The sequence below is a fragment of the Alligator mississippiensis genome, chromosome 4, assembly GCF_030867095.1.
Source record: "Alligator mississippiensis isolate rAllMis1 chromosome 4, rAllMis1, whole genome shotgun sequence".
Classification (NCBI taxonomy): domain Eukaryota; kingdom Metazoa; phylum Chordata; order Crocodylia; family Alligatoridae; genus Alligator; species Alligator mississippiensis.
The window spans coordinates 848,618-871,292 of NC_081827.1; the positions used below are offsets into that span (position 1 = coordinate 848,618).

Sequence of the window (22,675 nt, forward strand, 5' to 3'; positions counted from 1 at the left end):
CCGTGAAGCACCCACATGCCCCAGCCAGCCCTGCCACCGTCTACACATGTGCTGCGGTACACCAAGCAATGCTGCTGCAGGGTAGTACTTGTGTTTAGCTAGGCTACCCCATGGTGGCCTTTATTAGTCTACTGCGACCTAATGGGGTTGTACTTGTAGATGGTGACATTTTACTGTGGAGCAAATGTCCCGTGCAGATGCACCCAGCTTTGAGGAGACCTGCCTTCCACAAGGTCGTGCTGCCTCGGTGCTGATTTGTGCTGCCCGATGAGTAGGAGTTTGTGGCAGGTCACTGGGGAGGACTTGGGAGGCTGGAGACCTCGGTCAGTCAGCCTCCAGTTTTTACTAGATGAATCCCAGTCCGGTCCTGGCTGCTGGCACGGTAACGCCAGGCTCAGCCAGCTGCAGCAATGGGGTCTGGTATGCATGGGAACAGCAACAGGAGCAGCTTCTTGTCATCCTGTTTTTCGCACCTCTGGATCATCCGTCAGCAAGCATGTGTCCGTGGTGCAGGAGACAGCTCACCAACAGAGCACTAAGCTGCACTTCGGATCTGCACTGATACTACACTACAACTCGTGAACAGATTTCCTGTGCTAACAGCATTGACACGGTGAGGTTGGGTGTCTGACTGGCTGATCCAACAGAAGGAGCTATGGAGACGCGGTGTGGCAGCAGACCCTGCAGGTAGTTGGACAGTCTGGTGTGGATCTCAGGTCAGCCAGCTGGGCCAGGCCTCTAGGAGTCGGGCTGGTTGCTTCCACTGAATTAACGGCTGAATTTTTTTCCAGGATGACCCAGGCTGGCAGGTCTGTAGTTCCCCAGCTCACCCAGTTCCCCCTCCTCAGTACTGGACTCCACATCTGTCCCAGTTCAGCTGGGATTTCCCCAGGTTTCCAAACTCGGTTTCCAGTAGCGGTGCCGACTGCTCCTGAGCTCGTTCTTCACACCTCAGCACCTTGGAAGTGCTAAGTGAGAGTTATGTGGGCCTGGTGAGGACCAGATAATGTGTCTAGACGTCCTCTGGTTACAGCAGCTGAGGTTTCTGTTCCATTCACCACCTTCCCTGGGTTGGATCCATCCCCTGCTCTATTCCATCTACAGCAAGGAAACATCTCAGCTATTTTGGCATTTGTATATAGCTGTCTGTGACTCTGCCAGCTGTATCTACGTGTGGACCCTGGCCTCACTTAGTGTAAGACTTGCCTCAAGTTTGCGAGGCAAAAGAGGGAAAGGGGCCAGGAGGCTTCCATGGCTGACCAGAGAAATCCAGGGCAGCCTAAGGGCCAAAAGGGGAGCACATAAAAAGTGGAAACAGGGTGACATCACTAAAGATGAATATACCTCCTCTGCTCGTGCTTGTAGGGAGGCAGTTAGACGGGCCAAAGCTACCATGGAGCTGAGGATGGCAACCCAAGTAAAGGACAACAAGAAATTGTTTTTTAGATATATTGGGAGTAAAAGGAAGGCCCAGGGAGGAATAGGACCCCTGCTAAATGGGCAGAAACAATTGGTGACAGACGGGGGGACAAGGCTGAACTCCTCAATGAGTTCTTTGCCTCAGTGTTCCTAAGCGAGGGGCACGACAAGTCTCTCACTGGGGTTGTAGAGAGGCAGCAGCAAGGCGCCAGACTGCCATGTGTAGACCCTGAGATGGTGCAGAGTCACTTGGAAGAACTGGATGCCTTTAAGTCGGCAGGCCCGGATGAGCTCCATCCGAGGGTGCTGAAGGCACTGGCCGACATCGCTGCAGAGCCACTGGCGGGAATATTCGAATGCTCGTGGCGCACGGGCCAAGTCCCGGAGGACTGGAAAAGGGCTAACGTGGTCCCCATTTTCAAAAAGGGGAGGAAGGAGGACCCGGGCAACTATAGGCCGGTCAGTCTCACCTCCATCCTTGGCAAAGTCTTTGAAAAAATTATCAAGGCTCACATTTGTGAGAGCCCGGCAGGACAAATTATGCTGAGGGGAAACCAGCACGGGTTTGTGGCGGGCAGATCGTGCCTGAACAATCTAGTCTCTTTCTATGACCAGGTTACGAAACGCCTGGACACAGGAGGAGGGGTGGATGTCGTATACTTAGACTTCAGGAAGGCCTTCGATACGGTATCCCACCCCATACTGGTGAACAAGTTAAGAGGCTGTGACTTGCGTGACTGCACATTCCGGTGGGTGGCGAATTGGCTGGAGGGTCGCACCCAGACAGTCATAGTGGATGGGTCGGTCTCGACCTGGAAGGGTGTGGGCAGTGGGGTCCTGCAGGGCTCGGTCCTTGGACCGATACTCTTTAATGTCTTCATCAGCGACTTGGACGAGGGAGTGAAATGTACTCTGTCCAAGTTTGCAGATGACACAAAGCTATGGGGAGAAGTGGACACGCCGGAGGGCAGGGAACAGCTGCAGGCAGACCTGGGCAGGTTGGACAAGTGGGCAGAAAACAACAGGATGCAGTTCAACAAGGAGAAATGCAAAGTGCTGCACCTAGGGAGGAAAAATGTCCAGCACACCTACAGCCTAGGGAATGACCTGCTGGGTGGCACAGAGGTGGAAAGGGATCTTGGAGTCCTAGTGGACTCCAAGATGAACATGAGTCGGCAGTGTGACGAAGCCATCAGAAAAGCCAATGGCACTTTATCGTGCATCAGCAGATGCATGACGAACAGGTCCAGGGAGGTGATACTTCCCCTCTATCGGGCGCTGGTCAGACCGCAGTTGGAGTACTGCGTGCAATTCTGGGCGCCACACTTCAAGAAGGATGCGGATAACCTGGAGAGGGTCCAGAGAAGGGCAACTCATATGGTCAAGGGCCTGCAGACCAAGCCCTACGAGGAGAGACTAGAAAACCTGGACCTTTTCAGCCTCCGCAAGAGAAGGTTGAGAGGCGACCTTGTGGCTGCCTATAAGTTCATCACGGGGGCACAGAAGGGAATTGGTGAGGTTTTATTCACCAAGGCGCCCCCGGGGGTTACAAGAAACAGTGGCCACAAGCTAGCAGAGAGCAGATTTAGACTGGACATTAGGAAGAACTTCTTCACAGTTCGAGTGGCCAAGGTCTGGAACGGGCTCCCAAGGGAGGTGGTGCTCTCCCCTACCCTGGGGGTCTTCAAGAGAAGGTTAGACGAGTATCTAGAGGGGTCATCTAGACCCAGCACTCTTTCCTGCTTATTCAGGGGGTCGGACTCGATGATCTATTGAGGTCCCTTCCGACGCTAACATCTATGAATCTATAAGTTGGTTTAAAAATGTCTTTTTTATCTTTAGCCATTCATAGGACTTTTAGATTCTTTTATCAGGCACCTAGATTTTTTTTACTTAGAATCATAAAAAAGGGGGTGTGAAGTGACCTCAGGAGGTCACGTCTAGTCCAACCTTCTGCATCATCTCAGCCAAGGCTTTGTAAAGCAAGGCCTTAAAAACCTCCAAAGATGGAGACTCCACCACCTCTCTGGGTATCCAGTTCCAGTACTTCACTACCCACTTAGTAAGAGAGTTTTTCCTAATTCATAGATAGATTGTAAGGCTGGAAGGGACCTTGGAAGATAATCAGGTCCAGCCCCCTGCATCAGGCAGGAAAGATAACAGGGCAGGTGACCCCAGCAAAGTGACTGTCAGGTCTCCTCTTTAACACTTCCAGGATAGGTGAGTGCACCACTTCTGGGGGGAGCCTATTCCACAGTCTGGACACCCTGACTGTGAAGAAGTTTTTTCCTTAAAGAATCAAGGTACACCACCATTGGTCACCAAAGGGCTTGTCTGGGACTTGAACCCAGGACCTCTCACACCCAAAGCGAGAATCATACCCCTAGACCAACAAGCCGCCTGAAGATAATGTCTAACCTCAACTTCCCTTGCTGTAACTTGAGCCCATTGCTCCTTGTTCTGTCATCTGCCCCCACTGGGACCAGCCCAGCTCCATCCTCGTTGCAGCCCCCCTGCAGGGAGGTGAAGGCTGCTATTCAATCCCCCTCGGTCTGCTCTTCTCCAGACTCAATCAGCCCAGTTCCCTCGGCCTCTCCTCACCAGTCCTGTCCCCAGTCATGTCCCCCACCTCCCCAGCCATTTTCATTGCTTTCTGCTGGATTCTCTCCAACTTGTCCACATCCTTTCTGTACCTGAGGGGGGTGGGTGGCAAAACTTGGCCTTGGTGGATCCCTGCTGACTGTCCCTAATACACTTTCCCTCCTCCAACTGCTTAGAAAGAGATTTCTTGAAGACCTGCTCCATGACCTTTCCAGGGACTGAGATGAGGCTGATGGACCTGTAGATCCCCAGATCTTCCTTCTTCCCTTTCTTAAAGATGGGCACTAGATTTTCCTTTTTCCAATCATCCAGGACCTCTCCCTACCACCATGAGTTTCCAAAGAAGATGGCCAGTGGCTCTGCAATCACATCAGCCAATTCTCTCAGGTGCATCACATCTGGCCACATGGACTTATACATGTCCAGCTTTTCTAAGCAGTCCCTAGCCTGGGGGGGGGGGCAAAATGCGGCCCGTGGGCCAGATGCGACCCATGGGCCAGATGCGGCCCACCAGGCCATTCTATCCAGCCCGCGGGACCCCTAAAAAGTTAAGAAAATTAATATTTACCTGCCCGTGGCTGCCTGTCATGTAGCCCTCGATGGCTTGCCAAAACTCAGTAAGTGGCCCTCCGCCTAAAATAATTGCCCACCCCTGCCCTAACCTGTTCTTTCATCACTGAGGGCTGCTCACCTCCTCCATGAGCGGTACTTGCTACTACTTCACTTTTTTCTGTCGTTTACATAGAGATGTTGGTGCTGCTGCGGTTTATTCATTCTTGCACATCTTTTGACTGGTGAATTTTCACGTTTCTGGAATTGTAGCTTTTCATAGAAATCCTAGAGCCGTGAGGCTGGAAGGGATGTGCAGAGGTCACATGTATTCCTACCTCTGCCTGCGGCAGGATCATCCCTGTCCAAGCAGCCCATAAAACCATAATTTAAACCAGGGGCAGGCAAAATACAGCCCATGGGCTGGATTCGGCCTGCCAGGTGATTCAATCCACCTGCGGGGCCCCTCCGTAAGTCGAATTATCATGGGTCCTGGCCCTGGGCTGCCCCTCTGGAAGCTGGTGCCTCCGTACTAAGGAATCAACCCCCCGTCCCAGCCTAGCCTAACTTGCCCCCGCCCCAAGGTCAGGGGCACTGGGGACAAGAAGCTTCTGCCTGGCAGAGGCTTTTGCCTGCCCCCACTTCCCCCTGCCTGAGGCTGTTTCCAGCCTCCCTGAGTGGGATTTGAGGCACAAGCGCCCGCCAGGCCAGAGCCAGAGACTCCCACTGGGGTAAAGGGGGCCAGGAGCACAGGGAGCCTGCACTATGGGGCTGGTGGGGCTGGCCCTGCCACTATGTGTGCCCATGGACTGGGGTGGGAGCACTTGGCTCACTGATGCCATGTGCAGCTCCAGAGACTGGCACACTCGAGGGACACCCCCCGCCCCCCCTCCCAGCCCCACACACCCTCACACACACCCCACCCTTAACATACCTCCCCACCCCAGTCACATACCCCACACCCCGCCACACTCCTACCCTCCCCCACACACCTTTTGCCCCCCATGCAGTGTACAAGAGTTAGACTATTTTGAGCTATGATGCAATCACTTGTAGCTGCGTGATGCAAAAGCATGTAAATCATGACAAAATATTTTTTAAATAAAATAAGTTATAGCAAATGTTTGATTTTTTTGATTTATTTTTTTAGTATAGGAGTTGTTTTTTTCTCCAGTTTCAAGATGACAACACCCTCTCCTAAAAGGAGAACTTCTGGAGCAAGGAGAGGAACTTCCGTTGGCAAGAGGGACTCCTGTGTTGGGATGGGACTCCCAGTCCCAAGATGGTAACCAGGGGGTGGGGCAGCTGTCCGGGGCGGGGCTACCCATGTGGCCCTCACAGCTGATCAAAACTTGTTAATCAGCCCTGCAGCTGAAATAATTGCCTGCCCCTGGTCTAAACTCTACACAAGATACCCTTACCCCTGACACAGCTCCAGGCATCACCACTGCCCCTACCCCCGGGAAAGCAGGGGGGCCGCGACTGCCAACATCCTGCTGCTGCCAGGCTGAGGCCGTGCCCCCACTGCAGAGGAAGGGGAAACCCCCCAGTTCGCACCAGTGTGAGCAGGGGGGAAATCCTTTCCTGCCCCAGTGCAGTGTGGGCTGAGCCTGAGTGCCGGGACAAGACCCTCCAGCCAGGACCCTGCAGGGTTGATGCCAGCAGGAGCATTGGCACGGCCCAGTCTCATCCCCAGCCTGGCCTGCAGCAGCACCCCTTGGGGAGGCTTCAAATCCTCCTGACACATCTCAGCCCTGGGCGGACAGATGTCACGCAGCCAAGCAGCCTGGGGGGCAGAGCTTCCTCATCGCTGCACTGCTTGGGTTTCACTTGCGTCTCCTCTCCTTAGACACAGGAATTCCTGCCTCAAAGTTGCGCTGCCCCAGGCCTTTGACACTCAAGACCCTAGCTGCCCAAGCCCTGGGTCCTGCTCTCACAGCTACAAGTGCCAGGCAAGTTCCATGGCCCCATCGAGCTGTGGCCCCCACAGCCCCATTGCAGACAGTGCAAAGAAGGGGCCTGAAGTGTCTGAGCTGTCCTGGATGCAACAGTCCTGCACTGCGATGGCTAGAAAATGTAGAGGTTTGCTCCTAGAAACTGGCTTGTAAGTAAAGTAGATATGCATTACAATAATGGTACAGGGCAATGACAAGGGTTAATTGATTTCTAAAAGCCTGTTTATGACAAGGTTTGCTTCAAGGCCTATGGTGTCTGGAGCCAGCAGACACAGAGGCTGGGAAATTAAAGACATGTACCACACTATTCCATAACAGAAACAAGGGACTTTGGTGTGTTGGCTTGGTCATAGTGCCCAACTGCACAGCCCTTGATTTCTGGCTTTGGGAAACAGACCAAATTAGGAGAAACTGGTAAAAGCCCAAATTAGGATGTATACATGTGTTGGGTTTGTTGGAACAAAGGAATATGCTGACAGGACAGATCATGGACCCCAGGGAGACCAATCAACATGGCCCAGAGGTGAAGAGTCATCAGCAGGCAGAAAGGATGCAAAAGTGTCCCCAAGAGGGGAATCCGAGGCCACCATAGAAAGGGGGCACACCAGCAGCCCCTCACCCACCCCCATGGAGTGGGGTGGGCCTTGGTCTTCAAACTCCAAGCTGCTGATGCATGACATTCAAGAGAAAACCTCAGGTTGAAGCTCACGTACTGTCTGATGTACCTTCCTTCTCTGACAGCTCCAGGACTCATAGATAAAGAGTTGTTTGCATTATTCTTACGTGCTATCAGTGTACATCAATAAAATTCACCTCTTATGGAATGGAGAAGTTGTGGCCAGTCTGAGGGTTCGGGTCCTCCCGGAAGAAGGTATCTGGGTCATAGACCCAGTGCCCACACCCAGTCCATGGGTTTCCCTCTTCCCAGAGGGAATCGGCCCCCATGCATGTTGGAGAGCACAGCTGCCCCTCAATGCAGACCCAGGCCGTTGGGAAGCAGGAGGTGCAATCACAGCCCAGCCTCTGACAATTTTCATGACCGGGCCAAACTTCCTCTTCCTGGCTGAGGTTCCTGGTGCCCTGAGTGCTGATTGTGCCCAAAAAAGGGCTAAAAGGCTAACGGGGTTGCAGTCTAGGGTCTGGAGCTCAGCTTCTGATGCATTGCCGTCTGCTGCACTTGGAGCAGTCAGCAACACGCATGGCAGATTTGACACCCGGGGGAGTCATGCACACAGCTGGGGTCTGCCACGGAGCAGGAGAAGGCAGCATGGCTCCTTCATGGATGTGACATCTCCTGAGAGGAGATAATTCCAGGAGAAGCCGCACACTGGCTTATTCCTGGGATGTGCAGTGCCCCTCACTGACATTGCCTGAGAGCAAACAGCAGGATGTGGAGGCCAGCAGTGGAGTGAGGGGCTTTGGTCATTTCCACAGAGGTGTCTCTGGCCCATCCTGTCTCGAGGCAGACGAGGCAAAGTGCTGACCCCCATGGAGAGGCCCTTCTTCTGCAAGCTCCCATTCCCGGAGAGGGTCACGTTCTCCATAAAGGTGGACACAGACGTTGCCTTTTTTGCTGCCATTTCAGAAGGCCAAATGCACAGATGTCCATACTCCTTGTCCCGCCACAACTGCCCAGAATCTGTGGCTGCAGGAAAGGTGGTCGTAGTTCCTGTTACAGCTGATGGTTTTTTTGCTGTCCAGTGTGAGAGCGCAGGCAGCCCAGAGCTAGGCTGGGGTCTCAGGACTTGAGGGGCCTGATCCTGCATGCCCTGGGAATTCCCATTTAGGATCAGGCCCCATAAACCCCAGGAGTGCCTACCTGGCTTTCCTCGCTTAGAAATGCACCTCAGAGATGCCCTGGTGTGGGTCTCTGCGAGCGGAGGAAGCTGGGGTCCCACATGTAACCGTGCCCCAGGAGCTCTCTGAGGCACATCTCTGTAAGTAGGGAACATGTGGCACATTGTCCTGCCTCGGTTCCCTGCCCAAGGCGGGACAAGGGGCAATGTATGGTTGACCCCGTGAAGTGGATTAGTTGTGCTGGAAACATCCTGTCACGGTTCGTCCGGCTCATTTGACGATACCTTTTTATAACCTAAGAGAGTCAAGTCAGTAATTTTCCATGAATCATGATGATAAGCTTCTTGAATGTCCTGGTGGACCAGGACTCACCTCCTAGGCATGACCCTAACCTGGCCCTGATTCCCCATGTGTGGAAACACAGTCCCTCCTCTTGTGCCCAAGCACCTTCTTCAAGGCCCCCCTCACGTCCTGGTTGCGGAGGCTGTAGATGAGGGGGTTGAGCATGGGGGTGATGATGCAGTAGAGCGTGGAGATCAGCGTGTCCACCTCCAGGGAATAGCCGGTGCTGGGCCGGTTGTAGTTGAGGTTGGCCATCCCAAAGTAGACGATGACCACGACCAGGTGGGAGGTGCAGGTAGAGAAGGCTTTGCGCCTGCCCATTCTGGAGTGCATGCGGAGGATGGCTGCCACGATGTAGAGGTACGAGATGAGGACGAGCAGAAATGGGCTCAGGCTTACAAAGATGCTGGCAGCATGAAGAGCCATCTCGTTGATGTAGGTGTCGCTGCAGGCGATCTTCAGCAGGGGAGGGACGTCGCAGAAGATGTGGTGGATCTGGTTGGCTCCACAGAAGGAGATGTCAGTGGCCAGGAAGGTGTGGATGGCCGAGTCCAGGATGCCCCAGAGCCAGCAGGCCGTGGCCAGTGGGACACACACCTTCTTGCTCATGATGCGGGTGTAGTGCAGGGGTTTGCAGATGGCCGCGTACCGGTCAAAGGCCATGACGGTGAGCAGCGCACACTCCGTTCCTGCGCAGGTCATGAGGAAGAACATCTGTGCCATGCACTCCCGGTAGGAGATGGTCTCCCGCTGGCGTACAAAGTTGATGAGGATCTTGGGCACGGTGACAGAGGAGTAGCTCATGTCCAGGAAGGAGAGGTGGCCGAGGAAGAAGTACATGGGGCTGTGCAGCTGGGGATCCAGCACGATGAGGGTGAGGATCAGGCAGTTCCCCAGCAGGGTGATGAGGTAGATGGCGAGGAAGGCCAGGAAGACGAAGGCCTGGCCCTGCAGGACGCGGGAGAAGCCCAGGAAGACGAACTCTGTCACCTGTGTCTGGTTCGCCCCGTCCATGGGGCCGGTGGCAGCTACCTGTGGGGAGAGAGACCAGCAGTGAGTGGAAGCAGAGCGCGGGGACAGGGATCCGGAGCAAGATCAGCCCCTTCCCCAGCACGGCTGGGCCGTGTCACGCCGACGGACAGGGCTCTTGGGGCTCACACACATTGTACATGGATCACACAGCTCTGGTCCTCTGCACCCCTGGAGTGAATTGAGTCTGGGACGTCTGGGACGTCCCTGCTATAGTACCTGGCCACTGCTCCTCATCCCCAGGCTCCCTGCAGATTTTGCCACCAGCTGAGCTCCCGCCAATGGACAGGTTCCTTCCCCACCGGGCAGGACAGGCTCTGAGCCAAAGCTGTCCCCACCCTCGATTGTAGAATGACGGCTCTTGTCCATGCCATCAATTTGTCTTGAAAATCCTCCCTCTTTTCATTCACATTTTTGCTCTCTGATTTTTATTTCCCACTGAGTTTCACTCCTCACTCTCCTTGCCATTGTGGGAATTGGCTCTTTGGTCTCACCAAGTAGCTATCTATTACTGGTTCTCTCTCTGCCCAAACTGAACATAATCAGCTTATGGTCAGTGGGCTTGTCTACAAGTGTATTTACTCTGCAGTAACTTACTGCGCAGTAATTTACTGCACAGTAAGCAGTTTTAAGGCCTTTCCCTGCTGGCAGAACCACGGCTTCAGTGTCTGCAGGAGCGTGCACCACAGTACCTGCGACAGCACCCTGCCCCACGGGCTGGGCTCCGGCCCGCTGAGCCTACATAGTGTTAAGGCAACTCCTAGGATGTTAATTGTCTTATGTTGCCTTACACGCCTATTGTTACTGCGCAGTAAGGTGTCTACACATGCCTTACTGTGCAGTAACTACTCGGGGGTATAACTGCAACCTGCATCATGCGGGTAGCAAATTTACTCCTGAGTCCATGTAAGTCTTGGTGCAGCCGACTCATCACCGCCTCCAGGGATGGAGAGGCCACAACTCCCCCGGACACCTGTCCCGGTGCTCGACCACCCTCAGACGCAGAAACCTCCTCCTCATCTCCAGCCTACACTCCCCCTGCGGCAAGGTTCGGCTGGAGATGGAGTTTTGACTTTTATCAAATCCCCCCGCAGACTTCTCCTCCCCAGGCTACATCACCCTGGTCCTTGCTGGCTTTCCTCATCGGTCTCGTGTTGCCAGCCCCGACCGTTTTCACGGGACCCAGGCCGAGCTGCACAAGTGCTGCTAAGCAGAAGGTCCAAAGCCTGTTTCTGAGTAACCGCAATGTAAACTTTTGCAGATGTGACAGTGACTTGGTCAGCAAGTCAAAGAAACCACAAACACAATTAAAACAAAGCACAAGGCCTGAAAGGAGGTAAGAGAAGACCTGATATTAAACAATCCATATAGGTGATATAACAGCTATATCTTAAAGTCACAGTAGTTAGTAGTGACTGATGCAACCAAAGTCATTAGATGTTATTTTGCTAAGGACCGTGCTGTAGTGTGTCTCTCCAAAATGGTTGTGTCAGCCACCCCTGAGGTTACTGTAAGGCCCCAGATATGTGACATACCAGGGTGAAATCCTGAAGTTATAATATTTTTCTATTTTATAACGCTCAATAAAACTGATTTATTAAGGAATTAACTGGGTTCTCATTTGGGGAAATAACTGGGTTCTCGTTTGGAGAAATCAATAGGTTCTCGTCTGGAGAAAACGGAAGCATATCTTAGGGTAATATCGACCCTGCTGTTTGCTCTGAGTTTGGGAGGAGACCCATTTTCCCCCTGGTTCGTAAGGCAATGGTAGTGCATCTCCCCAAAACGGGTGTGCCAGCAGTCCCTGAGGTCAGGTACGCCTGTGCGAGCAGGCAGCGATCCGATCCGGCTTCGGATCCGGCTGCTTCGGATGGCCACGATCCGATCCGGAGCTCTGGGCCGGGTTTCTGCCTCGATCCGGCCAAAGCTGCTCTGAAGTCGGAGATCCGGCCATAGGATATAATGGGGAATCAGTGAAATATCTACAACTTGGTGGTTTTTTGTCTGATTTCAATAAAACGTGCAGGGGTGGTGGCCTCCACTGAGAGCATGAAGTCTGTCAAGTTTCAGGAAGATCGGTGTGGGGGTTTGGGGGGAACTGCACCCCAAATTCTTGAAGCCCAAACTCATGGTCTCAGCAGAGGCTACCACCCCTGCAAGTTTCATCGAGATCAGACAAAACCCAAGAAAGTTATAGATATTTCACCGATTCCCCATTATAGCTATGGCCGGATCTCCACAGCGGCTCTGAATCTTTTCTGAAGTGCTTCGGAAAGCCCAACGAAGCCAGCGCTTCGATCCGGACACGCTGCTTCAGACGCCAAAGTGTCCAAAGCTTTTCCAGATCTGAAGCTGGGTCCGAAGCCTCGCAGGCTCATAAATGTGACAATACTAGGGTGGAATCCTAAAATTATCATATTTTTCTACAGACTGTCACCTCGGTCCAAGTCAGGCACCCTTAGTTTGCACAGGAGAAGAACCTGGTCGAAAACCCACCCCGGTGACGGCCCTGTTCTTTGGGTCATGTTGGAAAGGTCCAAGAACAAGGTGTCTTTTCCAAGGATGCACACGCACACGCACGCCCACACACACACACCGCGCTTCCACACACTTTGTTGGTAGCATTTTGTTGCCCGTGAATAATTGTGTCTGGGAGCTCCTCCCAGTTACCGGGTGGCAAACAGCGACACAACACCTGGATCAGGAGAGCCCTCCAAATGCCTGTGTGTGTCCCCCTTTAAAAGCCGATCTATGACATCGTCCTGATTCATTGGGCCAGTGCTAACCAGTGCTTCCAGTCTCTTTCCTCTCTCTTCCCTCTTGTGACTGGACCTGAGCTTCCAGGATCTGCAGTTTTAGTTTTCAGTCATGTAGGGGCTGGTTTTAGATTGTCTTCCCCCTCTTGGCAATGCCAGTCACGATCATATTCATATTCGGTGTAAGATTGATCATCAGAAATCCTAGTTTTCTCTGGTTAAAAAAAATCCCCAATTTTTGGATTAAAAAAGTAATCCAAAATCCACCTCTTTCCATAATTAAAATGAAATACCACTATAAATATATATCTCTATATTAGGGGCGATTCATTTTAATCATGGAAAAATGTAGCTTTTGGGTACTTTTTTAAATCTGAAAATTGCTGCAACTTGAGCCCGTTGCTCTTTGTCCTGTCGTCTGCCCCCACTGATACAGTCCAGCACCATCCTCTTTTGAACCCCCCGATCCACTCACTCCATTCGTCACAGAGGGTCTCCCAGGATTTTGGGGTGTCAAATGTGCCCTGTTTCCATCCTGATCCCCCCCATCTCAGATACCTCTTGTTTGAGATGATCCCATTCCCTCGTTATCAGGCAGGGTGTTAGTGCTACCCATGCCAGATGACTGACTTTTACCAATGGGGCAAAAGTCTAGCTGCAAATACCTCACCTGCCAAAGAAATAGTGGAAACATACAGTGCTACCGGTAATACCCCGCAGCAGCCTGCGTCCCATTCGGGCGCCAGTTCTGTTACCCAGATTACAGGGCACCTCGTGAGCAGGCTACTGAGAAAAGAGGCAGAAACGGGTCTGCAGCCCAGCTTCTATTTTCTTGCACCTTAAAACACGAGAACACACATTTATGCCAAAGTCTGTCTGTCTGCCCATAACACCACTGCATAGATTTGCACCTACCCCGGATCAGGCGCCTCGAGGGGTGGGAGAAGGGGGGCACGCAGATTGGCAGCAGGTCCTCCTGAATTTGCTGAGCTCTCCAAATATCCCTCCAGCCCATGCCCAGTAGTTATAGGTGGCTGGTTTTAATATTCTAATAAGTGACTTCTGATTGGTCTGATTTAAATGTCTTTGTTTCACTGAAACTTTTGGAACTGGACTGAACCAGATCTTTTGTGGACTTGGCAAGTGTCAGTGATTTGGGATTTCTATCCTTGGGAGAGAGGGAGGGCTTCTTATCTCCTTTCCTTCCCCCTTGTGCAATGCTGGTCCTGTTTCTTCTTCACCTGACTTGATGGTCTGCTCTGACAGCCTGACTTAGTTTTTACAAATTATCTAAGCATGTTAAGAAAATGACATTTATTTTCACAGCCCCGGGCAGGAGGCAGAGTGCGGGGGGCAGAGCTCCCCATGCCCCTGCTCACCCCCATTTGGAGGCTGGAGATGTTCCTGGTTAACGGGGGCTCTGGCCCCTCTTCCATGCAGCTAAAGCAGATTCAGAGCATCCTGCTGGGAAGGGCCAGGGACCGGGGCAAGGACCAGGGCAGACTTTGAGACTCTGCCTCTCTGCCCTTGTGTGACGCAAAGAGCCTGAGCAGAGCCTGCAGGCACCTTCCTGGGGCGGGGGGGCAGGTGCCGGGGGCCACGGCCGCTTCCCTGGGGACGAAGGATGGTTTCAGGGCCAGGGGTCAGGGAGGTCCTGCCCGGCAGTGGTGGGCAGTGGTCTTGGACACCCCCCGGGCGCTGAGCCTTGCCCCTCCTGCTGGTTCTCCATACAACGGGGCCGACACAGTCACCCCGGCACCGGGGCCATGGCCGGTGGCTCAGCAAAGAGGAGGTTGACTTCCCCGGCTCCTGAGAGCAGCAACCCCGTAGACGGCCCCTCCTGCTCCCTGAGCCCCGAGGGCTTCTTGGGCACTGGTGCCAGGGCTGAGAGGGACGGAGGGAGCCTGGAGCAGGGGCTCTCCTGCCTCCCCAGCTGCATCCCCGCAGACCAGCCCGTCTCCATGGCTCTCCGTGTGTGTCCAGGCTGGAGGCCGGTGTTGGAGCTGAGACCTGGGCCCTGACTCCTCACCTGGGGCTCACGACCTCCTGCTGCACCTGGTCCCTCGTCCCCTCATGCCCACACCTGAGTCCTGCTGCTCCTGCCCTGCTCTCTCCTCGGGCTCCTGTCAGTGCCGGGCACCTGAGGACCCTGCTCACAGCTGCCCACCCCGTGGGGCTGCAGGGTCAGCTCAGCCCTGATCCTCCAGCTCCCATCGACAGGAGTGGGCTCGGGCCCCATTCGGCAGTGGGGCCAGCCCAGCATGTGGGGAGGAGCTGGGGCCTCCAGGGCTTCAAGAGGAGAGTGCACGGTCACCTAGCTGGGGTCAGCTGACCCCACCTGTCTTTCCTACCTGGTGCAGGAGGCTGGACCCGATGATCTTCCGAGGTCCCATCAAGCCCCTGACAACCTATGAGTGTATGAATCCCAGGAGCCTGCAGTGGTGCTGGGGGTGCAGAACTGAGGCTATGCTGGGAGGGGAGCAGGGGCCAGAGCTCCGTCCCCACTGGTGCTCCCCTGAGCCTGGGCTGTGCTGGCTTGGGAGGGAAGGAGCAAGGGGGCTGAGCTGGGGACTGGAGCTCAGGCGTTCCAGCGACATCCAGTACTGCGTTTCTCCCTCCCTGTGCTTGCTCTGGTGTACAAGGCTCTCCTCTGTGCATGCCCATCACCGCGGACCCCAGCTACCCCCAGCCCTGCATGCCCCTCGCTCTTGCTTGCAGGCAGGAGCGGGTAAGTGTCGACCCCTTGCTGTGTTGGGCTTTGTGTCGCCCTCGGTGGCCAGGGAGAGCCGGGCACAGGCAGCAGAGCAGAGGGGATGGCATGGGACAGGGGTCCTGGCCAGGGGAAGGGGCTGAAGGGGCTGCTCTGTGCCCAGGGCAGGATGGGCAGAGTGAGCCTCTCTCTTCTCCGTCCCTTTCAACCATCATTGCTCATAACAGGTCCTCTGCCGCTTGCTCCAGACCAGCGCTTTATTGGCCCTGTTCCTGCCTTGTTGGGTCATGAATCTTTCTCTGTGGTTCCCATGTTGCTGGTGAGAGCAGAGACTGTGGTCGTCTGTGGGGTCCCAGGACACTCCTAGACCCGGGCCTCTGTGTCCCAGTTGTTCTGACCAGGCCTCTCCCTTGCCAGGGCCCTGACTGCCTCCCGCCTGCCTGGTCTCAGGAGCAAGGGCCATGGAAGTGGCCCCCGTTGCAGGGATGTGCAGCCAGCTCATCGTGGCCCTGTCCCTGGCCTTGGCCCTGCACTGTCACTGCCTAGGGTGACCACATGTCCCTAATTGGGCAGGACATTCCCTCCATGGGAAACTCCAGTCCCAGTCCTGGGTTTCATGAGTCCATGACAACATTTGTCCCGAATATGCAGCATCATGCAGGGATCTGCAGGATTGGTGGATTTCCCCTTGTAGGTTGGAAGCATTTCACCCTACAAGGGGCTGCTTTGGGCTGCCAGGAAGGTGCCACATGCATGTGCAAGCCCAGATACATGCATGTAGCCAGGAAGGAGCCTACAGAGCAGCTCCCTGCAGGTAAGTCTATGGAGGGGAGGGGGCATGAGGATGGGAAAGGGGCAGATCAAGGTCTCCACAGTGAGGGATGGAGTGGGGCAGGGCTTTGGGGTGCTGCCCAGCCAGGGCAGTGCATCTGACATGAGTGTGGAGTGGGACAGAGCCACAGGAGGTGAATGCAGGGCATCTGGCATGGGGCTCCCGTTGGGGGGCAGCAGGGTGGGAAGCCCCAAACCCATAGCGGACAGCCTGCATCCATCCCTGCCCCATTCAGCTCTGCTCCAGGTGTCCAGCCAGAGGAGGTGGGGGGAGAGGGGCATGTGTCCTGCCTTCACGTTTCAAGATGGTGGCCACCCTAGCCTCATCCCCTGCTGATTTTGGGAATCTACTTCCTGATACAATCAACCACGTTTAGTACCAAAAAGTTTGGGAGTCAGGGCCGAGCGCTGCTGACAAACAAGCCTTTAATAGTTCCCCCGGGCCTCGTTTGTATGCTACAAAGAGCAGGCCGGGTAACGAGGTCACAGTGTCTTCCCTGCTGTTGTCATTAGTGCCAGGCCCGTGGGGGGCAGACAGCAATTGAGAGTGGGTCCTAAGCAGCGAAGCGGAGCAGGAAACGTTGCTTTCCAGCACGGTGGTTTTGTTCCTGGAGTCTTGTTAGATCAGGACTAATTGGCCCCTGCACAACTTTGGCCTCTCCCAGACAAATGCCAGGGGCTAATTGAGCCCTCCAGGTCACAGACTGAGGCGGGAGGGGGTGCTGTCCCACGACTGGCTTCGCTGCCCCATTCCAGGCAGTCACTGGCCGCAGGGCTCTCGGGGCAGCTCGTGTGTCAGCACCCAACATCCCAGTAGCAGAACAGTGTCTTTCCTATCCCTGGCAATGGGGATGGGGGGTCCTTTGATGCCAGGCCCCTGGCAGGGAATATCCTGGCCACTAACAACCAGTGCCATGAGTGCAGCTTCTCTGCCCAGGGCAGGCCAGTCCCTAAGTGACTTGTGTGCCAGGGAGGAACAAGGTCAATAAGGAGAAATGCAAACTCCTACACTTAGGATGGGACAATCCCAAGCACTGGTGCAGGCTGAGGGCTACGGGCTGGGCAGCAGCTCTGCAGAAAAGGACCTGGGGGTAACCATGGAAAAGGAGCTGAACAGGAGCCAGCAGTGTGCCCTTGGTGCCAGGAAGGCAAACGGCATCCTGGGCTGCATCAGTAGGAGCGTTGCCAGCAGATCGAGGGCAGTGATCCTTCCCCTCTATTCTGCACTGGGGAGGCCACATCTGGAGTCCTGTGTCCAGTTTTGGGCCCCTACTACAGGAAGGATGTGGACAAGTTGCAGAGAGTCCAGTGGAGGGCAACAGAAATGGTTGGAGGGCTGGGGGACATGACTGGTGTGGAAAGGCTGAGGGAGTTGGGCTGACTGAATCTGGAGAAGAGAAGCCTGAGTGGGGATTGAATAACATCAGCCCCCAGCAGGGAGCAGCCCCAGCCCTTACCCAAGAGCTCAGGGCAGGCTGGGAGCACCCTCATGCTATGACAGGGCTTCATGCCTCCATGCCCCATGACCCCCCTCAGGCTGGGTGGGTCAGATCCCACATCCCACAGATCCAGGGACCCTGGCACACAGGACCAGGCCATCAACACCGGGGCTGTCGCTGGCTTTCTTGGCCTCAGCCCGCAGCTTCAGTGCTGGACCAGTACTGCCTGGGCTCGGGGGAGCCCCAGTAGGGGCAGGAGCCCTGGCCTCTGCTCCCTCCCAGCACAGGATTCTCCAGCACTGCTGTGGTGCAGGTGGCCTTAGTGGAGGCCCCTCCAGGCTGTGCTCACAGCCCCACAGCCCCATCAGGGCCCCTCTCTTCAGCCTGCCTGGCCCCTACCTAGGAAGAAACCCCTTTCTCTCTGTGTCCTTGTGGTCTTGTTGGACAGTGGGGCTGGCCATGTGTCTGTGCATGTGGGGAGCAGCTGGGTCCTTCCCCAGGTTCCTCCCAGGAGGCTGCAGCCATGTGGTGGGTGTCGAGCTGAGGCCAAGCGGGATGGGGCAGAGCACCAACGTGGTGCAGAGCCTTTTGTGGTGTGGCAGGACACTAGAGGGCACAACTATGCTGAGCCACCCACCTCACTGTGCCTAGCCCAACACCATGCTTCAGGAGTTTTTTCCTGGGTCCCTTACTTCTGGCCGTCCCTCCTCCTGGAGACTTCCCACAAGCCTGGGGGAATGCTGCCACCACCCAGGCACTGGTCTCTGTTAGGGCTCTGTGCAGCCCAGGGTACACACACCCAGCCAGCCCTGGGGGTGCTTTGCCCCCTGGAAGTATTTCTCGGTGCTCCTTGTAGCCTGAAGCCTTCCAGTATATTCTCAGGTTGGAGTGAATTAATTAATAAACGGCAAAGCACTGCTAGAAGTGACATGCCATCTGACCCGTCTTCCCTCAGGCATTCACAGCTAGGCATGCTGAGCAAGATAGCCTTTTATTAATCAGAGAGAGAGAATGGGGGGAGGGAAGAACAAAGGGACTTTTGGTGAAAATCGCCTGGAGCAATACAAAATAAATTGAGCCTTTCATCAAATTTGGGTTCAGGGACCCCTTTTAACACGTCTAAAATCACTTAATCCTTATATGCTGGCCAACACTGGTGACACGTAGGGGGTGCATGCAGGTGCACGTGCAACCCCTGAGATTGGCCATGAGCCCCCTGGAAATGCCAGCTGTGAAACTGGAAGTGCCACTGAAAGTGCACTACTGGTTTCACCGGTTTCACCACTGGCTCAGCGATCAGCCACTGGGGGACCCAGCCCCCCTTCAGCGATCCAGTGCCCTTATGTGCTATCAGTGCGTATCAATAAATTTCACCTATTATCGAACGGAGAAGTTGTGGTCAGTCTGAGGGTTCGGGTCCTCCCGGAACAAGGGATCTGTGTCATAGACCCAGTGCCAACACCCAGTCCATGGGTTTCCCTCTTCCCAGAGGGAATCAGCCCCCATGCATGTTGGAGAGAGCAGCTGCCTCAATGCAGACCCAGGCCATTGAGAAGCAGGAGATGCAATCACAGCCCAGCCTCTGCCAATTCTCATGACCAGGCCAAACTTCCTCTTCCTGGTTGAGCTTCCTGGTGCCCTGAGTGCTGATTGTGCCCAGAAAAGGGCTAAAAGGCTAACGGGGTTGCAGTCTGGGGTCTGGAGCTCAGCTTCTGATGCATTGCCGTCTGCTGCTCTTGGAGCACTCAGCAACGCACATGGCAGATTTGACACCCGGGGGAGTCATGCACACAGCTGGGGTCTGCCACGGAGCAGGAGAAGGCAGCATGGCTCCTTCATGGATGTGACATCTCCTGAGAGGAGATAATTCCAAGAGAAGCCGCACACTGGCTTTGGCCTGGGATGTGCAGTGCCCCTCACTGACATTGCCTGAGAGCAAACAGCAGGATGTGGAGGCCAGCAGTGGAGTGAGGGGCTTTGGTCATTACCACAGAGGTGCCCCTGCCCTATCCTGTCTCGAGGCACAGTGCTGACCCCCATGGAGAGGCCCTTCTTCTGCAAGCTCCCATTCCCGGAGAGGGTCACATTCTCCATAAAGGTGGACACAGACGTTGCCTTTTTTGCTGCCATTTCAGACGGCCAAATGCACAGATGTCCATACTCCTTGTCCTGCCACAACTGCCCAGAATCTGTGGTTGCAGGAAAGGTAGTTGTAGTTCCTGTTACAGCTGATGTTTTTTTTGCTGTCCAGTGTGAGAGCGCGGGCAGCCCAGAGCTAGGCTGGGGTCTTAGGACTTGAGGGGCCTGATCCTGCATGCCCTGGGAATTAAAAATCTAGGCAACTGTGGCATCGATGCCTACATGATCAGATGGATTGTGAATTGGCTGAAGGGTCGTACTCAGAGAGTGGTGGTGGACGGGTCATATTCGACCTGGGGGGAAGTGGGCAGCAGAGTCCCCCAGGGCCCGGTCCTTGGGCCCGTGCTGTTCAATTTCTTTATCAGCCATTTGGACGACGGGGTGAAAAGCAACCTGTTCAAATTTGCTGATGATACCAATATATGGGGAGAGGTGGGCACGTTAGCAGGGAGGGAAAGACTGCAGCAAGACCTGGATAGGTTGCAGGGGTGGGCAAACAAAAACAGGATGCGTTTCAATACGGACAAGTGCAGGGTGCTGCACGTGGGCAGTAGTAACCGGTAGCACACTTATAAGATGGGAAACTCCCTTCTTGAGAGCACGGAGGCAGAAAGGGATCTTGGAGTCATCACTGACTCCAAGATGAACACGGGCCGACAATGCGAGGTCACGGTCGGCAGGGCTAACCGGACCCTATCGTGCATCCACAGGTGCATCTCGAGCAGGGCCAAGGAGGTGATCCTCCCCCTCTACGCAACACTGGTCAGGCCACAGCTGGAGTACTGTGTCCAGTTCTGGGCACCCCACTTCAAGAGGGATGTGGACAACATGGAGAGGGTCCAGAGGAGGGCCGCCCACATGATCCTGGGACAGCAGGGCAGACCCTACAACGAGAGGCTACGGGACCTGAACCTGTTCAGCCTTCACAAGAGAAGGCTGAGGGGAGACCTTGTGACCATCTATAAACTCACTAGGGGGGATGAGAAGGGTTTGGGGGAGACCTTGTTTCCCCTAGCGCCCCCCGGGATAACAAGGAATAATGGCCAGGAGTTGTTGGAGAGTAGGTTTAGATTAGACATCCGTAGGAACTACTTCACAGTCAGGGCGGCTAGGATCCGGAACCAACTTCCAAGGGAAGTGGTGCTGGCTCCTACCCTGGGGGTCTTTAAAAAGCAGCTTGATGCCTACCTGGCTGGGGTCATTTGAGCCCAGTTTTCCTCCTGCCCAGGCAGGGGGTCGGACTTGAAGATCTACAAGGTCCCTTCCGACCCAACTTCTATGACTATGATTGTATAAATTCCCATTCAGGATCAGGCCCCATAAACCCCAGGAGTGCCTGCCTGGCTTTCCTCACTTAGAAATGCACCTCAGAGATGCCCTGGTGTGGGTCTCTGCGAGCGGAGGAAGCTGGGGTCCCACATGTAACCGTGCCCCAGGAGCTCTCTGAGGCACATCTCTGTAAGTAGGGAACATGTGGCCCATTGTCCTGCCTCGGTTCCCTGCCCAAGGCGGGACAAGGGGCAATGTATGCTTGATCCCGTGAAGTGGATTAGTTGTGCTGGAAACATCCTGTCACAGAGTAATTTTCCATGAATCGCGATGATAAGCTTCTTGAATGTCCTGGTGGACCAGGACTCACCTCCTAGGCATGACCCTAACCTGGCCCTGATTCCCCATGTGTGGAAACACAGTCCCTCCTCTTGTGCCCAAGCACCTTCTTCAAGGCCCCCCTCACGTCCTGGTTGCGGAGGCTGTAGATGAGGGGGTTGAGCATGGGGGCGATGATGCAGTAGAGCGTGGAGATCAGCGTTTCCACCTCCAGGGAATAGCCGGTGCTGGGCCGGTTGTAGTTCAGGATGGCCATCCCAAAGTAGATGATGACCACGACCAGGTGGGAGGTGCAGGTGGAGAAGGCTTTGCGCCTGCCCATTTTGGAGCGGATGCGGAGGATGGCCGCTAGGATGTAGACGTACGAGATGAGGACGAGCAGAAATGGGCTCAGGCTTACAAAGATGCTGGCAGCATGAAGAGCCATCTCGTTGATGTAGGTGTCGCTGCAGGCGATCTTCAGCAGGGGAGGGACGTCGCAGAAGATGTGGTGGATCTGGTTGGCTCCACAGAAGGAGACGTCGGTGGTCAGGAAGGTGTGGATGGCCGAGTCCAGGATGCCCCAGAGCCAGCAGGCCGAGGCCAGTGGGATACACACCTTCTTGCTCATGATGCAAGTGTAGTGCAGGGGTTTGCAGATGGCCGCGTACCGGTCAAAGGCCATGACGGTGAGCAGCGCACACTCCGTTCCTGCACAGGTCATGAGGAAGAACATCTGTGCCATGCACTCCCGGTAGGAGATGGTCTCTCGCTGGTGTACAAAGTTAACAAGGATCTTGGGCACGGTGACAGAGGAGTAGCTCATGTCCAGGAAGGAGAGGTGGCCGAGGAAGAAGTACATGGGGCTGTGCAGCTGGGGATCCAGCACGATGAGGGTGAGGATCAGGCAGTTCCCCAGCAGGGTGATGAGGTAGATGGCGAGGAAGGCCAGGAAGACGAAGGCCTGGCCCTGCAGGATGCGGGAGAAGCCCAGGAAGACGAACTCTGTCACCTGAGTCTGGTTCGCCCCGTCCATGGGGCCGGTGGCAGCTACCTGCGGGGAGAGAGACCGGCCGTGAGCGGAGGCAGAGCGTGGGGACAGAAATCCAGCACAAGACCGGCCTTTTCCCCAGCGCGGCTGGGCCGTGTCACGCCGACGGGCAGGGCCCTTGGTGCTCAGATATATGAATTTCACTCCTCACTCTCCTTGCCATTGTGGGAACTGGCTCTTTGGTCTCACCAAGTAGCTATCTATCACTGGTTCTGTCTTTGCCCAAACTGAACATAATCAGCTTATGGTCAGTGGGCTTGTCTACAAGTGTATTTACTCTGCAGTAATTTACTGCACAGTAAGCAGTTTTGAGGCCTTTCCCAGCTGGCAGCACCACGTCTTCAGTGTCTGCAGGATCATGCACCACAGTACCTGCGCCAGCACCCTGCCCCACGGGTTGGGCTCCGGCCCACTCAGCCCACATAGTGTTAAGGCAACTACTGGGATGTTAATTGTCTTATGTTGCCTTA

At 54.9% G+C, this 22,675-nt stretch overlaps 1 protein-coding gene and 1 non-coding gene across 2 annotated transcripts; both read right to left on the reverse strand.

The window, feature by feature from the left end:
• Nucleotides 1–3,745: 3,745 nt before the first annotated feature.
• Nucleotides 3,746–3,817, reverse strand: TRNAP-UGG (transfer RNA proline (anticodon UGG)). The gene has a single exon. It is a non-coding gene; the product is annotated as a tRNA-Pro (tRNA).
• Nucleotides 3,818–5,733: 1,916 nt separating this feature from the next.
• On the reverse strand, nucleotides 5,734–22,137 carry LOC132249836 (olfactory receptor 2D3-like). The gene is made up of 3 exons (XM_059725488.1): nucleotides 21,225–22,137; nucleotides 11,511–11,624; nucleotides 5,734–9,695 (listed from the first exon to the last, which is right to left on the reverse strand). The coding sequence occupies exons 1-3, from the start codon at nucleotides 22,014–22,016 to the stop codon at nucleotides 8,709–8,711; spliced, it is 1,893 nt and encodes a 630-aa protein (XP_059581471.1). The 5' UTR covers nucleotides 22,017–22,137; the 3' UTR covers nucleotides 5,734–8,708.
• Between the last annotated feature and the right edge of the window lie 538 nt (nucleotides 22,138–22,675).